Raw genomic sequence first — 20,819 nt, forward strand, 5'->3', positions numbered from 1 at the left:
ATGAGTTCAAGTGTGAGGCTAGTGCTTAAGACATGCTGGGCACACTGCAGGAGCCTGGCAGGGAACAGACCCTGCTCTGGTCTGCGAAGGATTCCTCCCCACCAGCCCAGCGCCCAGGCCTGAGAGGCCAAACACAGAGAGAGGGCTGGGAGAGGGAGCGCAGGACCCACCCGAAGCTGCCACCCGGGAGGGCCTCACCTCCTCCCCAGGCTCCGAGTGTGACCAACCTCAGCACCACAAAACAATAAAAATGCTAATCACCCAGGAGCCAGCGACACAGCAGCTAATACTAATTTATGGCCTTCCCACCTTTAAGCCCGCTGCTGATCAGAGCATGGAGAATGGGGAGCCCAGGGGCCCCCGAGGCTGGCAGAGCAGACCTTTTGGAAAATGGCCCTTCTCAGCAATTCTAACGCTGCCACCACCCCACCCTCCCTCCCCCAGGCAAAGCTTCAGGGAAGGGGGTGGCAGAGCCTGGGGCCCAGGAGAGGAGGTAAGAAGGACCCTGCGCTGCAGACCTGGGCCTCTGGCTGCCTCCAGGCATCTCCACCCAGATAACACCCAGGCGTCTCACAAAGTGACCAACATGGTATTCACCTTCCCCCAAGCCTGCCCGCCCTCCCAGGTGCCCACCTTGAACGTTCTCACTGACTACCCCCCTCATCCCCACCCCGACTCCAGGGCAGGCAACTGCCAGTGTGCCCCCCTGTGCCCTTCTCACCCGAACCTGCCCCTTCTCCACATCCCCCATTTCTCCCCTGGTTCAAGCCCCTACCTCCCCTCCCTAGAAACTGACAGCTCCTGGCCAGTCTCCTGCTTCAGGTCACAGAGATCATTGAAGATGAGGGTGCAAACACAGGGGCCCAGAGGGGCCAGCAGGGAAAGGAAACAGGGCGGATCCGGTTCATAGGCAGCCAGGGCGCACCCACCCCCTCCAGCCAGCAGTACCACCAGCAAACGCAAGATCAGAGCATCCGAGTCCAGGCGACCAAGACAGGCCAACATTTGGATTTCCCTATGAAACTGTCCCAATTATACGAAGTTGGGCCGTCACCATCAGGGCCATTATCAAGAAAATAGAGCCTCTTGCCAGATCCAATTTGGGGGCCATCATTTCCGATCTCTGCCTGACAGAACTCTGACTCAGCCACTCTCCCTGCTTGAAACCTTCCACGGCTCCCATCACCTTCAGGAGAAAGGCCAGGCGCCTTTGCAGACTCCTAAGGATCTTGTGGTCACTGGACCAACCCCGCACCGCCACCTCCAACCTGAGAGCTGGGACCTTGTCTCTGGTGTGTGCTCACCCCTGAGCCTTCTTGTGAGCTGCAAAAATACCTGCTCAGCCAGTCAGTGCGTGGACGGTGGACATCAGTAGCCGCCTGCCTCCCCACCTCACCTCCAACCATGCCCTGCCCTCACCCTCTGGCCCTGTGACCCCCAGACTCCACGCTCCAGCCACACAGGATCCTGCCATGCCCCAGAGCACATGTTTTTGCCTTGATGATGTTGTATGTACCATTCCCTCTCCCAGCATATATGCTCTTCTGCCCCTTCCCCTCTGCCTGGCCAACTCCTCTGTAAGATGCCACCTCTTCCAAGAAGCCTTCCTGGCTCCTCCAATTCATGCTATGCTCCCCTGTGCCCCTCTCAGTAGCAGAGGTAGCACTGAAATCAATATCACCCACAGCTACAGGGTGCAGTTCCAGCCTTCCAAGCTCTTTCCTGTTCATTAACATGTTTAATCCTTGCAATGACTCTGCAAATTAAGGATAATCACTCCCTGTACAGGTGACGAAATGGAAGCTCAGAGAGATGAAGGGACTCACTCACTGCCACACAGCAAGTCGGGGAGTAGGGTCAGTGCATGACCCCTGGGTTCACAGCCCCACCCCCAGGCAGATACGCGACCAGGGTTGCCCTTGAACCTCCCCTAGCCACCATAGCCCACACTATCCCCAGGGACTTACGGCACACTGCCTGTGAAGTTGATGCCACAGAGGTGCTCTGAGCTGGTGACAGTGTCCCCAAATAGAGGCCCATCAGCTGGCACAAACTGGATGATGTTGGGGGGCAGGCCAGCCTCCCGGAGGACGCGGTAGACAGCATAGCTGGCCAGCATGGCGGTGTCACTGGGCTTCCACAGGACCACGTTGCCCTGCTCGGGAAGTGTTTTGGTGATGCATGAAAATGGCGCCACCAGCCCTCAGCCCCCACCCCACCCTACAGCATGGTCGGCCCTCACCTGGAACCACCAGACCCTGTGCCAACCAGGACATCCCCTACCCGACCCCACTCCTCCAAAGCGTCTGGCCCTGTCTCCAAAAGTCCCTGCCAGGGAGGCCACGGCATGGCCCCATCTGCCCCATGCTCTGGCCAAGGCTCCCTTTCCCCAGAAGCCTGCACTGACGGGTCCTGCCATCACCTGGGCAGGTCTGTTCTTAGTGTTGGAGTCACTGCGTGCTCACTGGGTACGGCGGGGCCAGTGCACACGGGCTCTCTCAGCAGCGTCCTGGGTGAGGGCGTGTGGGTGCCTGGCCAGTCCCATGTTTGTCTGTGCCCCTGCCTATCCCTAGTACTCACCCCGGCATCAGCATCCAGCATCCCCGTCTAGGGCTCAGGGTTCCTGACGGCTATGTGGGCCCTCTGCCACCCAGACTGTCTGGGAGATGAGCTGCATCTCCCCCCAGGCCTGGAACCTCATCTGGTACAGCCACCCTCACTCTGATAATGGCAGAGGAGTGCCTTCAACACCACCAACCCTGAGAGAAACTAAATCCAAATCCTCCTCTGCTCCATCATTTATTTACTAGTCACTTGGTCTTGCCAAGTAAGTCACGGCTGTGTGTCTCAGTTTTGTCATCTGGCAAACAGGCAGAGTCACAGCTCCCTCTCAGAGCCAGTGAGAGGAGGAAACGGATCAGCTCCATCCATGCTTGACAGCAGCAGGCACGTGGTGAGCACAGAATGTGAGCGGTAACTGTCATCATCAACAGAGCGGCCAACCCTCTGCCAGCTCCGGCCCAGCCCTGCCTGCTGCTGGATGGGTCTCCTTTGAGCCTCCCAGCCCAGTCAAGGAGGCTTTCCTATCATTTCCACTTTGCAGATGAGCAAACAGTGCCTCAGAGAAGTTCAGGGATTGCCAGGGTTTCCCAGGCACAGAGTGACGACGCCGGGATTCAAACTGGGTCTCTGGTCCCAAAGCCAACCCACAGCCTCAAGCTGCCTCCACCTTCTGTGCCTCTCCCCATGATTAGGCTGAGACCCAAAGGGCTTCAGGTGGCCTCTCTCTGTCTGTCAGGACCAGGAGGACAATCAGCTGCCGCTGTCCCACCGGTGCCCACATCTCACCATCAGGGCTGGTGCCCCTGCCAGGTTGCCGCCGATCGCGGTGAAGTTAAAGGGCGAGATGGCTGCCACAAAGCCCTGGTGAAGGAGGCATTGGTGAGGTCAAGCCCGTGGCATTGGGCTGCCCTGCCTGCCCACCCATCACCTCTTGCAGGTACCTCCAGCCCCCGGTAGACTGTGCTGTTGGTGCTCGGGGGCATACTGAGGGGCTGCTCCCCCTCCAGCTCCACTGCAAACTTGGCATTGAACCGGAAGAAGTCGATGAGTTCCACTGCAGCGTCAATCTCTGCCTGGATCACGGTCTTACCCTGCACGGGAGGGGCCAGGGGTCAGGAACAGCCAGCAGCCCCCCGTCCATCCTCTTCCCACATCTGACCCTGTGCCCAGAGCAAGCACTGAGCCAGGCCCCAGCAGGGAATAGGAAAGTTTTGCAGGGCTGACCAGGTCCCATCCCAGGGGCTGAGGGGGAAAGGATTCTCAACCCCCTGAGCCGGCACGTCCTGCAGCCTGCGCTTAGGGCTGGATGGGGATCAACAGAATGTACCGGTCCTCTGCAGCAGGCCAGGTATTTCCCATGCACTGTCTTCGCTTCATCGCAGCTCTGAACGGTGGTGCAGGGGAAAGGATCTATGATCAAGCCTCGGACCAAATTCAGGATCAGAGCCTTCCAGGCAGAAAGGCAGACTAGCATGAGCAGGAGTCTGGCCGCTGACCAGGACAGAGACTCAGAGTGTGGGAAGCAGACAGCTCCTTCCCCAGGAACGATGTTCAGCCTTGCTGGTTAGTTTGGGTCAAAAACCGAGGCAGGTGACTGTGATTCCCTTAAACCACCCATTCTTACTGACAGCAAATGTGAGCTACAGTGAAAAGAACCATGGAAAGCCAAGAACACGGCTTTTCCAGATTGAGGCGGCCCCCCACTTGGCACCCAAGGTCACTGGCAGGTGCACGACCTACTAGAGACACACAGCCCAGGAAGCTGAGTTAAGATATGTACCGTGCTTCCTGGAAGTTTTTGAGTCTTAGCCCAAATACAGAGAGAGCCTAAACTGGTCCTACAGTGTCTGAGTGTCTTCTCACCCATGTGCGGCTCACCCGGAACACGCAGAGCCAGACACCCACTTCAGAGGGCTGCTGAGCCGATCTAAGGAGGCATTCAGCAGAATGAGGGGCTGTCACACCAGCTCTGTGCAGCAGAGCGGGTGCTCACCACAGGGACCTGGGGGCGGGCAGTGGCAAATGCCTGATCCAAAAAGCAGCCTAGGTTCTGGCTCCTGCAATTGACCCTTGAGGAACTCAGGTTAGCTGGCAGCATAGGGCTTAGGTCCTGGAGGTAGTAAAACAACTCTATCTCCCTCAGCTCCTGTCCCCCTTGCACTCTGCCTGCTAGAGCGACTCCTCACTTCTCTTGCATTTAGCGGGGTGGGGAGCTGTCATACCAGCTCTGTGCAGAGAAAACCATTTATCAGAGACTTGCTATGACTCCTGAAAGGGATCATGCAAAGCCCAAGAAATGACTGAGAATGTTGGCTGGGCGCGGTGGCTCACCCCTGCAAGGCAGGCGGATCATGAGGTCAGGAGTTCGAGACCAGCCTGGCCAACATGGCGAAACTCTGTCTCTACTGAAAATACAAAATGCAGTCAGGCGTGGCGGCACACACCTGTAATCCCAGCTACTCGGGAGGCTGAGGCAGGAGAATCGATTGCATCTGGGAGGCAGAGTTTGCAATGAGCCGAGATCACACTGCTGCACTCCAGCCTGAGTGACAAAGTGAAACTCTGTCCCAAAAGAAAAAACGACTGAGAATGTCAAGACATGATTACTATGTCCAAGAAGCTTGTAAAGGGGCAGTACCTAGGAACTGAATACACCCCAGTGCAATCTGAGCTGTAACTGATGCAGAAACAACATGCTTTGGGGAAACAGGCAGGACCAGTCCTTTCGGCTAGAGGAGGCTCAGTGGGGGCACATCTGGGCTGGACCAGGAGAGAAGAGTTCACCGAGCACGGAAGACACAGCAAGCATTCCAGGCAGGAGGACACAGCGGGCAGAGGCAGTGAGGAGCCTGCCATGGCCAGGGAGTCCTGCTAAGTCCAAAATGGCTACAGCATGGGCGGGACACCTTGGCAGGGACAGGCAGAGCAGCTGGCAAGCTGGACAGACGTCGGCAGAAGGGCCCTGGGTATGGGGCTAAGATCTTGGGACTTGCCTCTCAGTGGTGGAGAGGTCTGGGTGGGTTGTAAGCCAGGAGTAACATCCTGGAGGTGTTGAAAAGACCACTCTGAGGCCACAGGGGGCTGACCACGCTGGGAGCCACGGAGACAGTGCAGGCGCCTAACAGTCCAGGCAAAGCATAGCGAAGGCCTAGGAGCAAGGGCAGAGGGATGGAGGAGAGGGGACATTTCCAAGGTAGGCCACGCGGGCTCTGCACAATCTGTCTTGCCTAATGATTGGTGATCATCCATCCCAGTTCCTAGGCCTTGTCCCTTGAGGACATCTCTGGGTCCCCGACAGGGCTTGGTACCCAGAAGTGCTTCAGCTGATGTCGGCTGCCATGGATGGAGTCTGATTGACTCCCACCCCACCCCACCCACCCGGGCCTCACCTGTCCCACCATGGTCTTGGCCAGGATCTCGGCTCTGCGCGGCCCACTCAGCAGGTCTGCCGCCTTCAGGAAGATCTGGGCCCGGTCTGCGACAGGCTTCAGGTCCCACTCTTTCCGGGCAGCCAAGGCAGCCTCGATGGCTTTGTTGAGCAGACCCTAAAGGGCGAGGGAGAGATTGGGGCTGCCGCCTGCAGTGGGAAGGGCCCTGGGGAATGAGTGAGGGAGGAGAGACCTGGAAGGCCACTCTCTTCCACCTGGGGACAATGCCTGTCTCCCTGGGCCCTCAACTCCCTGGGCCCTCAGCCCCCTGCCACCACAGTTGCCAACACGGTGTCCCCTCAGAGCCTGTCCTACTGCCAGTCTAAAGCCCGAAGGGCCCTGCCAGGTTGGTTGGCTCTCCAAGGTCTTGGCACTGAGCCCCGCAGCTGTTACACTGGCTCCACTTTCTCTTGTGATCTTACCTTATTCTTGGGACCTGGTGCCCCTAAACCCACCATCCAGAAACTTGAGGTCAACAGGAGCCCAAGACACGGCTCTACTGCTGGCCTCCCAGACCCCAGTGCCCTCATCACCACACAGAGCCAGCTCCCAGACCTCCAGCCCCCCACAGCACCTCCAGCCCCTCCTGCTGGCCCTTTCCAGTGCCAATTCTCTGTCTGGCTTTCCATCGATGGTGTCTCCAATTGCCCTGACTCAGCCTTCCAGAATCCACTCCTCCCCAATCCAAGGTCTGCCCCACCACAATGGGCATGTCGGGGAATGTCTCAGCCCTGGCGGAGGCAGGGTGCACTTGGCTCAAGTTAACCTTTGCATGCCTAGCCCAGTCAAGGTCATCACCCAGGGACTCCCTCAGGGCCAGCCACCCCCTACCCCCCTACCCACCATGGCCAAAGAAGGACACAGAGACAGATGCCCAGCCCCTATCAGCAGCTGGCAGGGTAGGGCAGGGTAGGGGCAGCAACCCCAACCACAGGGTCATCAGGGGCTCACTCACCTTGTCTGCATAACAGAACTTGGCCACCTTGTGTCCATGGTTAAAAGGCTGAAAGGAAAGAATAGTGAGGTCCCTGCCCAGGAGGGAGGAGCCAGGATAAAGATGGAGAGGGCCGGGCTCGGAGCTGGTTTTCCAGGAAAGTCCTGGACATACCTCTCTCCCCAACTGCTCCGATGAGGCCCTCCCCAGCACCTGGCCCACAGGTTGCTCCCTGTTCAGGGTGCTGGTGTACCCGCTGTACCATGAGTAAGACATGGCTCCTTCTCCAGAAGGTCCAGGATAAAGGCATAGACCATAGGTTCTTTCAAGAAAAACACAGGCCTTTGTGGTCAGAGGCATGAGTTCAAATCCTGGGTCTGCCACCTACTAGCTGTGGGGCCCCACGTCAACTCACTTCCTTCCCCAAGTCTCCTCATCTAGGAAATGGGGACTGCCCTCCCTGTCTCTTAGCACAGACAGGAGAACCAAAGGAGATCACGAGTGAAAATGTTTTGGTCCAGCATGAGGCTACAACCTTGGGCACGTTCACCATGTGAGGCCCAAAGGAATGCGCCGGTGTTGCGAAATGCCCAGGACTTCTACCCTGCCCTGAAGCCATTACTGACAGACCAATTGCTTCCTGAGCCCCAGATTTACTTATCTAAATGGGAAGATCCTCAGCAAACTTTTACAAACAGAACCTGGTATTGGTCCAAACCGTACCATTTTGTAAGCTCCCCACTATTTTGTAGACCTTGGTGGATGTGAAACATTTCACGGGAACTCAGGCCATGAGAAACAGCCTGCCTAGCCACCCTACCACAAGGCAGACAAATGCCCACCTAAAGAAACATCCTGGCTGGGCACAGTGGCTCAGGCCTGTAATCCCAACACCTTGGGAGGCCAAGGCAGGTGTATCACCTGAGGACTGAGGCCAGGAGATCGAGACCATCCTGGACAACATGGTGAAAACCTATCTCTACTAAAAATAAAAAATTAGCCAGGTGTGGTGGCACGCGCCTGTAGTCCCAGCTAATCGGGAGGCTGAGTCAGGAGAATCGCTTGAACCCGGGAGGCAGAGGTTGCAGTGGGCCAAGATAGTGTCACTGCACTCCAGCCTGGGCGACACCAGCGAAAATCCGTCTCAAAAAAAAAAAAAAAAAAAAAAAAAAATAAAAAAAAAAAAAAAAAAAAAAAGGCAACATCCCTATTATATCTTGCTGGGAAAAGGTCCAAGGAATACCACAATGACATCCCACTGGAGAAGGGACCAAACCACCTGATCATAAGAACATCTTATCAATATCCTGCCAGCCAGCAAGCCATACTACCCACACCAGACCCCTCCTGCCCACACCTGTAAGTACCCCAGCCTGTAAGCAGCGGAGGGCTCTGGTATGAAGCTGGCCCCCCACATCCGCAGGTTTCTGCACTATACCTGCATTGCTGTTTCAGCCGCTCTCTCTCTCTGTGTCCTTCTTGAATCCTCACCTTCCCTTCGAAACCTAACGCCTGGCAGTGGTGAAGCTAGCATGACCAATGAAGCAGGGAGAAATTTCACTTCTTTCCTTCCCAAGGCTGGTAACACGGTTTCCATCCTAACGGCTAACACTTTTGCCACCTATTCGTCTTCCAGTGGGTTATTGGAGCTTTCCTGTCTAACACAGTAGCCACAAGCCACATTTCACGTGCTGACAACCACACGTGGCTGGTGGCCTCTGGAACGGACAATGCAGATCTGGAACATTTCCATCATCACTGGAGGAAATTCCACTGGTTAGCGCTGCTCTAGACTTGGGTAGAAAGTGGCCGCTCCCCTTCATGTCAAACCTTGGCATAATCACCCTGTATTCTGCTCATACCTGAGATTGGTCTGTGATGCTCAGGGGCCCCAGTGGACTGCAGATAACTCCTCATCAGTGCTATGTCCCGGCAAATGTAGATCCTGCCCTCACAAGGCCAATTCCCCCACATGTCTGGTACCACAGTGATCAGCACATGGCCAGAACCTCCAGCCAGGTCGGCGAGGCAGTGTGGGAAATGAAAATCAGTAGTATCCACCCAGGGGCTTGTCAGAATGCCAGAGGAAAAATCCCAGCTGCCATGCAGCCTCGGAGGCCTGGGAGGCTGCAGGTGAGGGCAGGCTCTAGGCAGTCACACAGACCACCAGCGAGTGGGGTGGTGGCAGCTGCTGTCAGTTGGCACCTGCACACACACCCATTTGCAACAGAGTGACCTGACCAGTGCCTGTAGATCCCAGGCCATGCTTAGACAGTTCCAGGAAGTCCCGACCCAGCAACAAGAGTTCCAGGACACCTCTGTGCTCAACTCCTGCCCCAGGCTGCCCTGGGAACCTTCCGAGTGGGGGGCTGCGTCCCCAGCCTCAGCAACCCCTCTCTCTGCACACACCTGCCCAGGGTTCCAGCTGGACAGAGCCCAAATGTGCTTGCCCTGTTTGCAAAAGGGCCAACCTTTTACTCTCCCCCAAATCACAGACCTATGAGTTTCTGGCCCATGTAAAATGTACACCAGCTTCTAAACAGATAAACTCCTAGCAGGGGGCTTCTGAGGCCAACGTCATCTGAGGAGCTCGGGGCCTGGGACTCAGCTTTTTGCCATTAGCTCCCAAACCCCCTTGGCAAGAAATCTATGAGGAATAATGGAAGATGCTATGTGAACCCCTCATGGTCTTCCTGGCCCAAGCACAGGACTCCACTATGGGCTGGGTGCAGTGTGGGTGCCATTCTTTGCTTTGGGAAGTTTTACTGGTCTACAGAATTCAAAATCTAGGGTGGGGAGGGGTACTCTAATGGCCCTGAAGTCAGAACTCACACATTCTAAGCTTATGAGCCGTCAGAGAAAGAGGTCACATATTCGGGGGAGGGGCTGAGCCCTGCCCGCCCGCTGGACATACCGACACCTGGTACTGCACGTCCGACGTCCACACCTCCTCATCCCCCACCACGCATGGGATGGCTTCCGTCCGGCCCTTCAGGTCCTTCAAGGCCTGGGGAGAGGGACAAGAGCGGGTATGGTCACCGCCTTCCTCCCTTCCTCCCGTCTAAAACCCTAATGCAGAGTCCGCAGGCAGAGATGCCTAGGTAGGCACAGAAATGAGAAGGGGGCCAGGCTGGGTCTGTGGCCACCAGAGAGTGTGTGCTCCCCTCAGAGGGCAGCAAGACTCTGCTCCAGCCACTGTTACCCTGCAGGAAAGTGAAGTCTACCCGTTACACAGAGATTTTTAAAAACTGCATCTGAAACTTATGTGAAATCTCATGATCTTTAAAATCCTGGCAATTAGGCTGGGCAGGGTGGCTCACGCCTGTAATATCAGCACTTTGGGAGGCTGAGTCAGGTGGATCACCTGCGGTCGGGAGTTCTAGATATGGCGAAATCCCGTCTCTACTAAAAAAGTACAAAAATTAGTCAGGCATGGTGGTGGGTGCCTGTAATTCCAGCTGCACAGGAGGCTAAGGCAACAGAACAGCTTGAACCCGGTAGGCAGAGGTTGTAGTGAGCTGAGATGACACCACTGCATTCCAGCCTGGGTGACAAGAGCAAGGCTCTGTCTCAAAACAAACAAACAAAAAAATGCTGGCAATTAACTGGAAAACATCTTTAAGTAGAAAACATATGACATGTGACCTGGTCTGAGAAGCCCCAAAGTAGCTCCAGGCTGCCACCCTGCTCCTCCCAGCTGTCTCCACACTCCAGACCCACAGCCCTCCCAGGCTTCCCCTCAAGGCTGGGAGCAAGGGCAGAAGTGGGTGCTGGCTGCAGGCGTGGAGAGCTATCTCAAGGCTGCTGGGGCGGCCTCTGCTCCACGCCCTGCACCTCTCGGGTGCCCCCCACCCTCCCATTACCTTTTGCAGTGCATCTCGCTCAGGGCTGCCCTTCATGAAGGCTAAGATGGGCTCGTTGGCCACTTTCAGGGAAGAGATGTGCTTCCGCCGCAGCCTGGGACACAAGGGCAGGGGACAGAGGCAGAGAGGTCAGCAGCAGCCCCACCACCAGACCCCAGCCCCTCTGCCTCCAACAGCGGGTCCCAGTTGGGCGCCCAGAGCCTGGAATCTAATGCAACTAGAAAGTGGGGGTGTAAAACCCACCTTGGGCTGGGCATGGTTGCTCACGCGTATAATCCCAGCACTTTGGGAGGCCAAAGCTGGCAAATCACTTGAGGTCAGGAGTTCGAGACCAGCCTGGCCAACAGGGTAAAATCTCCGCTCTATTAAAAATATTTAAAACATTAGCCAGGTATGGTAGCATGTGCCTGTTGTCCCAGCTACTCAGGAGGTTGAGGCAGGAGAATCGCTTGAACCCAGGAGGCGGAGGTTGCAGTGAGCCGAGATTGTGCCACTGCACTCCAGCCAGGGTGACAGAGCGAAAAATTCCATCGCAAAACAACACAATAAAAACCCACCTTGGGGTCCACAACCCAAGGTTCAAGTCCCAGTCCCGCGATTTGTGTCCTTGGGCCTGTGACTTGCCTCCTCTGAGCATGTTTCTACATCTACCGAGTAAGAAAAATCACACCGAACTCACGTGATTGAAGTTTAAACGCACAGATGCAAAAACATGTTTAAGTATTATGCACATGCAGAGCGTTACTCTCCCTTTCTTCCCCCACAAGACAGCCTTTATCCCAAACAGACCCAAGTTCCTTCTCTCTCTAAGCTGAAAAGGCAGCACATTCCAGAGCACCATCTCCTCAGAATGCAAACCAGCTGAGATCCCCTTGGCACAAAGGGCTGAGAGCTCCGGGTGGGCAGGAATGTCCAAGATGCGGACCAAGAACTTGGAGGGCTGCCCTGAGCTCAGCTCACAGCACCAGGAGGACTGGCCCTGGGGGCGAGGGGCCTGATTCCAGCACACTGAATCTCCAGAACTCCTTGCTCAAATCCTCTAACCTCATTGACTAGTGACCCCCACCCCCTACCACATCTGAGGGTCACAAGTTTGGAGGTCAGGTGGCTCAAAGCCAGGACACTGGGGTCAGTCATTCCAGAGCTGGAGCCTCAGCTCTGCCACCTCCCAGCTGTGCGACTTCCTCTTCAGGCCCGTTTCCCCCTCTATAATTGAGAATAATATGATGACAGAGCATTATGCCCCACAGGGCACTTGAAATTGACAAACTTACCATCTACCATGGCATAGGATGGGCCTCACCAGCCACGTCTCTAGAGAAATAAGATCATGTATGTTCTAAAAGGAAAATGACTAGTTCAAGATCAAGAGTAGGAGAAACCTGCGCTTGAGTCCAGAAGGCTCAGACAGCATCTCTTTCTGGTGTCAATGGCCCCAGACAACCGGGAACAGCTGGAGGTACACAGGTGGGGTTCACTGGTCAGCGCAGTGGGGGAAAACACACAGCATGAGGAACCACAGGACATCTCGGTAGGATGCTGTTAGGAAACCTGATAGGATGTGAGCTTTGGCAGGGTGACTTGGGGAGGGTTTAGGGAAGCCAGGGTTCGCTCTGGATTGGCTGCTTTCAGAAAGTGGGGGTGAGGCTGACTGGGAAAAAAGTAACATTGAGCAAGATGCCTGGTGTTTGTGGGCGGCACAGAGACCTTGTTTTTGTCCACGCTTAGACAAAAATCATGAAGAAGAGGCTGGGCACGGTGGCTCACGCCTCTAATCCCAGAACTTTGGGTAGTCAAGGCAGTCAGACCACTTGAGGTCAGGAGTTCGAGACCAGCTGGGCCAATATGGTGAAACGCTGTCTCTACTAAAAATACAAACATTAGCTGGGTGTGGTGGCGCACTCTTATACTCCCGGCTACTTAGGAGGCTGAGACAGGAGAATTGCTTGAACCCAGGAGAAGGAGATTGCAGTGAGCTGAGACCATGCCACTGCACTCCAGCCTGGATGACAGAGTGTGACTCCATCTCAAAGAAAAAAAAATTCAGGAAGAGGGCTTGTTGTGTCTCATCTGATCATGGTCTCAGAGGAGCGTGGCCTGAGGCTGGCATTCTGAGGTTGCTTTATGCCCTATGGGAGGCAGAGTGGAGTCTGGGGCTGAAAGACACGGCCCGGGAGGACTGGAGGATATAAAACTGAAGTGGTGTGAGCAGGTCCTTTGTTCATTCAACAAGGTTGACTGAGGACCTGCCAGGTCTCTGGTGCCGTCTCAGACCCTGGAGATGAAGAGTGACAGAAAGAGCGAGGCCTCTGGCTGCAGGCAGGTGACCTTCAGTGAGGGCCCTGGTCAGGAAATAAGCAAGGTAACTGCAGATGATGAGCATGGCAATGGGTAAAGAAGAGGGAGCAGGGGGCTGCTTCAGCCAGGGTGGCCAGGGAAGGCCTCTCTCAGGAGGTGACCCTGACATAGACCCAAAGGAGGCTTGAGAGGAGCTGGGAAGAGCATCCCAGCTAGAATGAGGCAGAAGGAGGGGATGAGGGGCCTGCATGGTTGAGGCAGTGGGAGCGGCAGGGGCAGGGGCTCGGCCATCAATATCCTGGCAGGAAAAGTGAGCACATAGGCCCTTCTCTCCCCTCCCCACCAACCTCCACCCTGCATCCCCCACCCCCACTCCACCTCCCACTAGCTGTGTGACCTCGTGCAAGTCACTTGTCTTGAAGCCAGTTTCCCTCTGTAAAATGCTGACACCCCCCTCATGTTTACTATGGAGATTTGATAACGACAAATAAATTAAAATCTTCACTGCCCTCTTGCACCTACTGTCACGGGGAGAATGGAGAGGCAGCCACGAGTCTCCACAGTCCTTCAGGAAGGGGCAAGGCAGTGTCAATCCCCTGGGACCATCTGGAAGCTTCTGATAGGGACCCCAGCTGAGATCCTGACCATGCATTCCAGCCACACTTCGGGGCCTCAGCAGCACCACACCCACCAAAGCTGGTGAGCCAGATATCACCATTACCATCAACACTTTCAGCTGAGAAGCTCGACTCTAAATAACTAATGAGTCTGTTCCAGCCCTGCCTAGGAGTCCAGGTCCTGTGGACAGAAAAAGCACAGACCTCAGAAGCAGACAAATCTGAAAACAAAGCTCACACCTGGCCCATGACCTCAGTGCATTCTTAGGAGTCTCTGTTTCCCCACCTGGAAAATGGGGATGGTACTATTGAAAAGAGAAAAATAGCTCAGAGCAGTGTGAGCGATGTGAAGTATGCAAAACATTTCAGGGCCAGGGAGGCAGGAATACTGGACCTGAGTCATGCCCTTTGCATGCAGGCCCAGTGGCAATTATTTCAAGGCATTTTGTTTCTGACTAGCTGCCTCATCCATTATCTTCATGATCCTGGAAAGTGTCACACAAAGAACAATGCATGGCCATTCAGTAGCTTATGTGTTTTTTTTGAATCAGAGTCTCGCTCTGTCGCCCAGGCTGGAGTGCAGCGGCACAATCTCAGCTCACGGAAACCTCTGCCTCCCGGGTTCAAGTGATTCTCCTGCCTCAGCCTCCGGAGTAGCTGGGATTACAGGCATCCACCACCACGCCCAGCTCATTTTTGTATTTTTAGTAGAGATGGGGTTCGAACTCCAGACCTCAAGTGATCTACCTGCCTCAGCCTCCCAAAGTGCTGGGATTACAGGTATAAGCCACTGCGCCCAGCCAGTGGCTTAATTTAATATAAATTTTTGGTAAAAGACTTAGAAACTGCCTCTTTCCCCCTGCACCCAAGCCCAGTCGCTGCAGCTAATCAAAGTGTATATTCAGGGTAACTTGCATCCATGCTCCCTGGTGGCCATCCTCAAGTTCTGAGCTCGAATAAACTCTATACTTAATCCTACTTTCTGAATCTCACTATTTAAGGTTGACATGGCGCACCTTGCAGGGTCATCAGGAAGATTAAACCTGTTGGCCTTTCCTCACCCCTCCTGCTCTCACTTTCTGAAGAAACTTGTAAAGGTCTCAGAATGCTATTTCACTAGATCAGGCTTTCAAAGACAAATGGGGTCCAGATGCCCCCAAGAATCACAGAATCACAGCCTCAGGGGCTGGCCCAGGTACTCAGCAACTAGAGGAATACACAGCATCATAGTCCATCCCCAGATTAAAATGTAGTAGGCCGATGTGGTGGTTCACACCTGTAATCCCAGCACTTTGGGAGGGCAAAGTGGGCAGATTGCTTGAGGTCAGGAGTTCGAGACCAGCCTGGCCAACATGGTGAAACCCTCTCTCTACTAAAAATACAAAAAAATTAGCTGGACTTGGTGGCATGCATCTGTACTCCCAGCTACTCAGGAGGCTGAGGCAGGAGAATCACCTGAACCTGGGAGGTGGAGGTTGCAGTGAACCCAGATCATGCCATTGCACTCCAGCCTGAGCAACAGAGCAAGACTCCGTCTCAAAAAAAAAAAAAAAAATGTAGTAGTGTCCAGTTCTCCTTTCTCTGTCCCGTCCCAGGAAACATCAGAGACAGAGATCCTGCAGGCCTCCCTCCCGCTTCCAAGGGGCAGATTCCCAGATGCCCACTGTGACCTCAGAATCACATGCCCCCATGGCTTTCTCTGTGCCTGGAAGTCTCCAAGCACTGGTCCAGCTGTCCGTCCAACGGTCTGAGTGTGGCATGGAGAACAAAAAATAGTTCAAAGTTCAGCCAGAGTCAAGTGCAGCTAAAAATAGCCTAGGGACTCCCATCAATGTTTCCTTTTTTCTTTCTTTCTTTTTTTTTTCTTTGTTCATGGACCATTTTGGACTAACAGGAGTCGCTTCCACTGGCTGCTCGGGTGAAGACAGAGATGAATCATTCACAGAACTTAGGGCTTCTATGAGGATCTATGAGGACATTCTTGGCAGGATGGCACTCCTCATCCATTCATGCATTCATGCAGTCAGTACACATTTATCCCACATGGCAAGGATGCAGAGAGAAATCAGATCAGGTCAATAATAGCTCACTCATTTATTTAGCATGCGTGTTCCAAGCACCCATGAAGTGCCTGGCTCTGGGAGGCAGATATGAATCCAACCCAACCTTCAGAGTAGCCCTCAGTCTTCCCACTTAGGGAGCATGGCAGAGAGCAGAGTCTAAATCTGACTCAGGTTTCCCTGGCAATCTGCAGTGCCCTTTCTGCTCGTGGCCTGGGCCTGAGACCTCAAGTTGGCCCCCCTTACCCTCTACAAATGGGATCTGATCCATGAGGCCACGCACCGTTTCATTTCCTGCACCAGGAGATGTCAGGGCTGCAAGTACTGGGATCTGATCTACAACGGCCATGCACCGTTTCACCTCCTGCACCAGGAGCTGTGGGCCAGCCAATGCAGCTTCAGAAATCTACAGAGGGAAAAACGGAAAAGACACAGAGGGCCCGGCCTCCACCCGGTCCAAGACAGCTGGTCCAAGGCCCTAGTCACTTTCACCTGGACTCACGCCATACCAGTCCCACTCCAACCTCCAAGTCACTCAAGTCCACAATGGCAACCAAAGTTAGCATGTTGAAAATCTGATCATCAAAGAGATGGCACAGTGGGAAGCTCAGTGAGGCACTACTCAGTGGTTTCTCATTCCGTTTAAAATAAAGACATCAGAATCCTTACCAGGCCTCCAAATGCCTTCCCGTCACCCTGCCCCATTTGCTGCAATCCAACCATCCCAGTCTTTTCTGGGGTCCCCTCTGCTTGAGATGCCCTCCACTGGTCCAACCGCACACAGCCAGCATGCGGCTCCTATCGGATCCTCTCGTAGCTCTAGACTTCTCTGGAAGCACTAGTGACAACCCTATTACAGATTTCTGACTGACCATCTGTGCACCCACTGGGCCACAGGCTCTACACACCAGCCCATATCTGTTCCATTCACCACCGGGCACCCCAAGCCTAACACACTGACCAGCCGCAGGAAGCACCCGAGGCACACGATCCGTGCTTGAGTGGCATCAGAGCTGACGCCGGGCCCCCAGGACTGGACTCCAAAGCCAGTGCCCTTCTGCTAACACCTGGGCTGGACACAGACCCCCTGGGTTCCCCAGTGGCTAGGATGAGGGGTGGCCAAGGCCAAGGAGAGGAGATAAAGAAAGGAAATTCTCTTTGCTTCATTCAGCCTCCTGGCTTTTCCAGCTGTTATCTGGGGGCCGATAAGGCTAATTCTCCCTATCACTGAGATAAAGGCAGCACCAGGTGAGCAGAGAACGTGCAGGGCAAGGGTGGGGCCAAGAGGGAAAGAAAGGCCCCGCCGGGCGCTAGGCACGGTGGCACATGCCTATAATCCCAGCACTTTGGGAGGCCGGGACGAGTGGATCACTTGAGGTCGGGAATTTGAGACCAGCCTGGCCAATGTGGTGAAACACAGTCTCTACTAAAAATATAAGAAATAGCTGGGTGTGGTGGTGCATAGCTGTAATCCCAGATGCTTGGAAGGCTGAGGCAGAAGAATTGCTTGAACCCAGGAAGCAGAGGTTGGAGTGAGCCAAGATCATGCCACTGCACTGCAGCCTGGGCAACTGAGTGAGACTCCGTCTCAGAAAACCAGAAGGGCCCGAGGCCCGGGATGAGCTGCTTCAGCCACTGCCCAGCAAACGTCAGGGAACATTTGTTAAGCGCTTGCCACCACGTGCAAGCAGTAACCTGTGGGACAGGACCACCTTACGAAATCCACCACACAAACTATGAGGGAGGCACAACAGGTTGAGTGTCCCTGATCCAAAAACCCAAATCTGAAATCCTCCAAAATCTGAAATGTTTTGAGTACCAACGTGACTCTGAAAGGAAATGCTCACTGGAGCATTTTGGACTTGAGAACTTGGGAGTAGGGATGCTCACCTGGTTCAGCAAATTTTCCAAAATCCAAAGAAGTCCAATAATCAAAACGCTTCCAGCAGGCTGCAGTGGCTCACACCTGTAATCCCAACACTTTGGGAGGCCGAAGAGGGCAGATCACTTGAGGTCAGGAGTTCAAGACCAGCCTGGCCAACACGGTAAAGCCCCATCTCTATTAAAAATACAAAAATTAGGTGGACGTGGTGGCGTGTGCCTGCAGTCCCAGCTACTTGGGAGGCAGAGGTGGGAGGACGGCTTGAGGCCAGGAGGTGAAGGTTGCATTGAGCTGAGATCTCGCCACTGCACTCCAACCTGGACAATGGAGCAAGACTGTCTCAAAAAAATAAACCTAAAGACAAAACACTCTGTTCTCAAGCATTTCAGATGAGAGATACTTGACCACAGAATGATCTGTTTATGAATGAGGTTCAGAGTTACTCGCTCCTGGCTCAGGGTCATGGCTCTTGAGTGACACAGCAGGATTTGAACCTAGGTCTTCCTTACTCAAGAGACTTACAGTATGGCTGAAGCACGTGGAACATCTCAGAGGCCCATGGTCAGGTGGGGCTGATGGGACACGTTAATCCTCCTCACCACACAGCTAGAATTCCTTTCCCACCTGAGCAAAGAGGCCGCCCCAAAATGGGCAGTGACTTGCCCAAGGTCACTGAGCTGTCCACTGGCAATGCAGCTCAGCCCAGGGACTCTTTACTCCATGCCAGGCCTCTGCCAGGATAGGAAAGGTGTAGGAATAAGGAAGCTGCAAGAAAGGGAGAAGTCTCTTCCATCCCCTGAGGAGAGCAGGGTCAAAACCCTAACAGAAGGTTGGGCACAGTGGCTCACGCCTGGAATCCCAGCACTTTGGGAGGCCAAGGTGGGAGGATCACTTTAGCCTAGGAGGTTGAGACCAGCCTGGCTAACATGATGAAACTCCTTCTCTACAAAAAAAATACAAAAATTAGCTGGGCATGGTGACGTGCGCCTGTAGTTCCAGCTACTTGGGAGGCTGAGGTGGGGATGACTGAGCCCAGGAGGTTGAGGCTGCAGTGAGCTGAGATTGTGACACTATACTCCAGCCTGGGCAACACAGTGCGACCCTGTCTCCAAAAGAAAAAAACAATAACAGAAGGGGTTTTGCACCTGGGGTACTTAATCGGAATAAAGGGAAGAGACTGAGGACCATACCTCCCCCCCTGCGACCATCCTTCACTGCTGGGGACCCTGCTGCCATGATATTCCTGATGGAGGAGGATCACTCCGGGAAGCCCACTGGTGGGAGAAGGGGATCATCTAACAGCAGCAGCATTTACTGAGTATTCCCAGTGCTAGGCATTCCAAAGTGCTTCTCACCTGTGAGATCATTTAACCCGCAGGACAATCCTATGTGGTGACTACCACTATCATCTTTATTTTCCGTATGAGAACATAAGGGAGCACAGAGAGGGTGAGTAACCTGCCCGGAGCCACAAAGCTGCCAAGAGTCGGAGCCAGGATCCAAGCCATGCTGTGCTCTGGGCTATCTCAACAGCAACTGTTCAACACCTACTGTGTGCCAGGCCAGAGGCGGGGCACAGGAGGCAGACTGCTCCCAGGAGGGCCACTGCCAAGCACTGCCTCAACGGCACTTTCACTACTTTAGATAGTCATAAGTTTTCATTATTCTTCCACTCAAATTCTCACAGAGCTCACCTTCGGTACCAGGCACCCAGGAAGCCACTGGTCGCGTCACCACTAATCCTTGCAGCCACCTGCTAAGTGGCTGTTAATACAATCATCCCCATTTTGCAGATGAGGATATTGAAGCTACCTTGCCGAGGCCTCAAAGCGCTCGATGGGTTCACCGCGGTGGCCAGCAGGACGCTCCAGGCCAAAGTCACTGCCCTGGCCACTGGTTGGAGGAATGAGGAATTCAAGAGCTGAGAATGTCTAGGGAATGGTGGGAAGTGCCAGCACCCCCCCACCCAGGGCAAGCTATGCCCATCCAAGGGCCAGGCAGACTTCGATGCTTTGAAAACTAAACGATCAGGCAGACTAAAAAGAGTCTGGAATCACACAGGATCGCTGCGGGGGACAGGGTGGTAGCCAATTCCAGCCCACAAGCCCCCTGAGGTCAGATGGGCTGAGCAGGAGTCACACCTGGGTTTGGTGTGAGGTGGAGTAAGGAACAGAAAGGAACACTTCTTATAAGCCAACGACATGCCTGGGCTGGCTTGGTTATTTGTTAAATTTCTATATAAATCTGCATCCTACATGTTTCCAAAGAAAACTAGGGACACGGATGGTAAAGTTAATTGAGAAAAGAACAGGAAGCCGGGTTAAAAGAGAAAAGAGGCAGTCCCACGGGAGGCCTGGAGTTCACCAGCTCAAGGCCTTGGACAAGCTTGCCTTAATTTCCATGGGCCTCAGTTGTTTAATCTATGAAATGGGGTGGCAACCCCTACATCATGGGTTGCTGAGAAGCTGAGTAAAATAATCCACATGAAAGGTAAATGGCAATCATTGTCACCAACCACCATCCCTGGGCCCACCTATAAAGGCCACATGTTTGCGGTGACTGTCCTGAGGCTGGCTGTGATAAATATCAGTTGACAAGGAAGAGCTCACATGGCAAATTCATTCATTCCCTAAACGTTTTGCCAAGGGCTTACCACGTGCCAGACACAGTTCCAGGGCCTGGGAAAATACTGTAAGGCAGACAAGTGCAGAAAGGGAAAAATAAGCTACAATAAATTACTTGTAGACGAGCTTCTTTCTATGAGGTTTTTTTTAAAGCAGGTATATTCATGGAAAGTTAAAGGATATGAATCAAAATGTTAGCAGTGGTTACCTCTGTGTGGCACAGTTCCAGGTGATGGTTATATTTTTTGCTTTATCTGTACTTTTCACAATTGACATGTATTAAATAAAAAGAAAATACATATAAAGGGTATTTATTTTTTAAAACTGGCTGAGATTCCTGACACTCAAGGCAAAAAAGGAAACACTAAGAAACATCTCCCACAGGCTGAGTGCGGTGGCTCATGCCTGTAATCCAGCATTTTGGGAGGCCGAGGCGGGCGGATCACCTGAGGTTGGGAGTTCGAGACCAGTCTGACCAACATGGAGAAACCCCCTCTCTACTAAAAATACAAAATTAGCCAGGTGTGGTGGCACATGCCTGTAATCCCAGC

At 53.9% G+C, this 20,819-nt stretch overlaps 1 protein-coding gene across 1 annotated transcript in view; it reads right to left on the reverse strand.

Annotated features, from left to right (window-relative positions):
- ALDH4A1 (aldehyde dehydrogenase 4 family member A1) overlaps positions 1–20,819 on the reverse strand; it is a 32,206-nt gene that overhangs the window by 8,637 nt on the left and 2,750 nt on the right. Inside the window, exons 2-8 of the mRNA XM_017505836.2 lie at positions 10,788–10,881; positions 9,839–9,931; positions 6,946–6,993; positions 5,952–6,107; positions 3,504–3,653; positions 3,349–3,423; positions 1,968–2,155 (exon numbers count right to left, since the gene is read on the reverse strand). Coding sequence (XP_017361325.1) covers positions 1,968–2,155; positions 3,349–3,423; positions 3,504–3,653; positions 5,952–6,107; positions 6,946–6,993; positions 9,839–9,931; positions 10,788–10,881 — 804 coding nt within the window. The remainder of the gene's footprint in view (positions 1–1,967; positions 2,156–3,348; positions 3,424–3,503; positions 3,654–5,951; positions 6,108–6,945; positions 6,994–9,838; positions 9,932–10,787; positions 10,882–20,819) is intronic.

The sequence above is a fragment of the Cebus imitator genome, unplaced genomic scaffold (genome assembly GCF_001604975.1).
Source record: "Cebus imitator isolate Cc_AM_T3 unplaced genomic scaffold, Cebus_imitator-1.0 Scaffold15, whole genome shotgun sequence".
NCBI classification, from domain to species: domain Eukaryota; kingdom Metazoa; phylum Chordata; class Mammalia; order Primates; family Cebidae; genus Cebus; species Cebus imitator.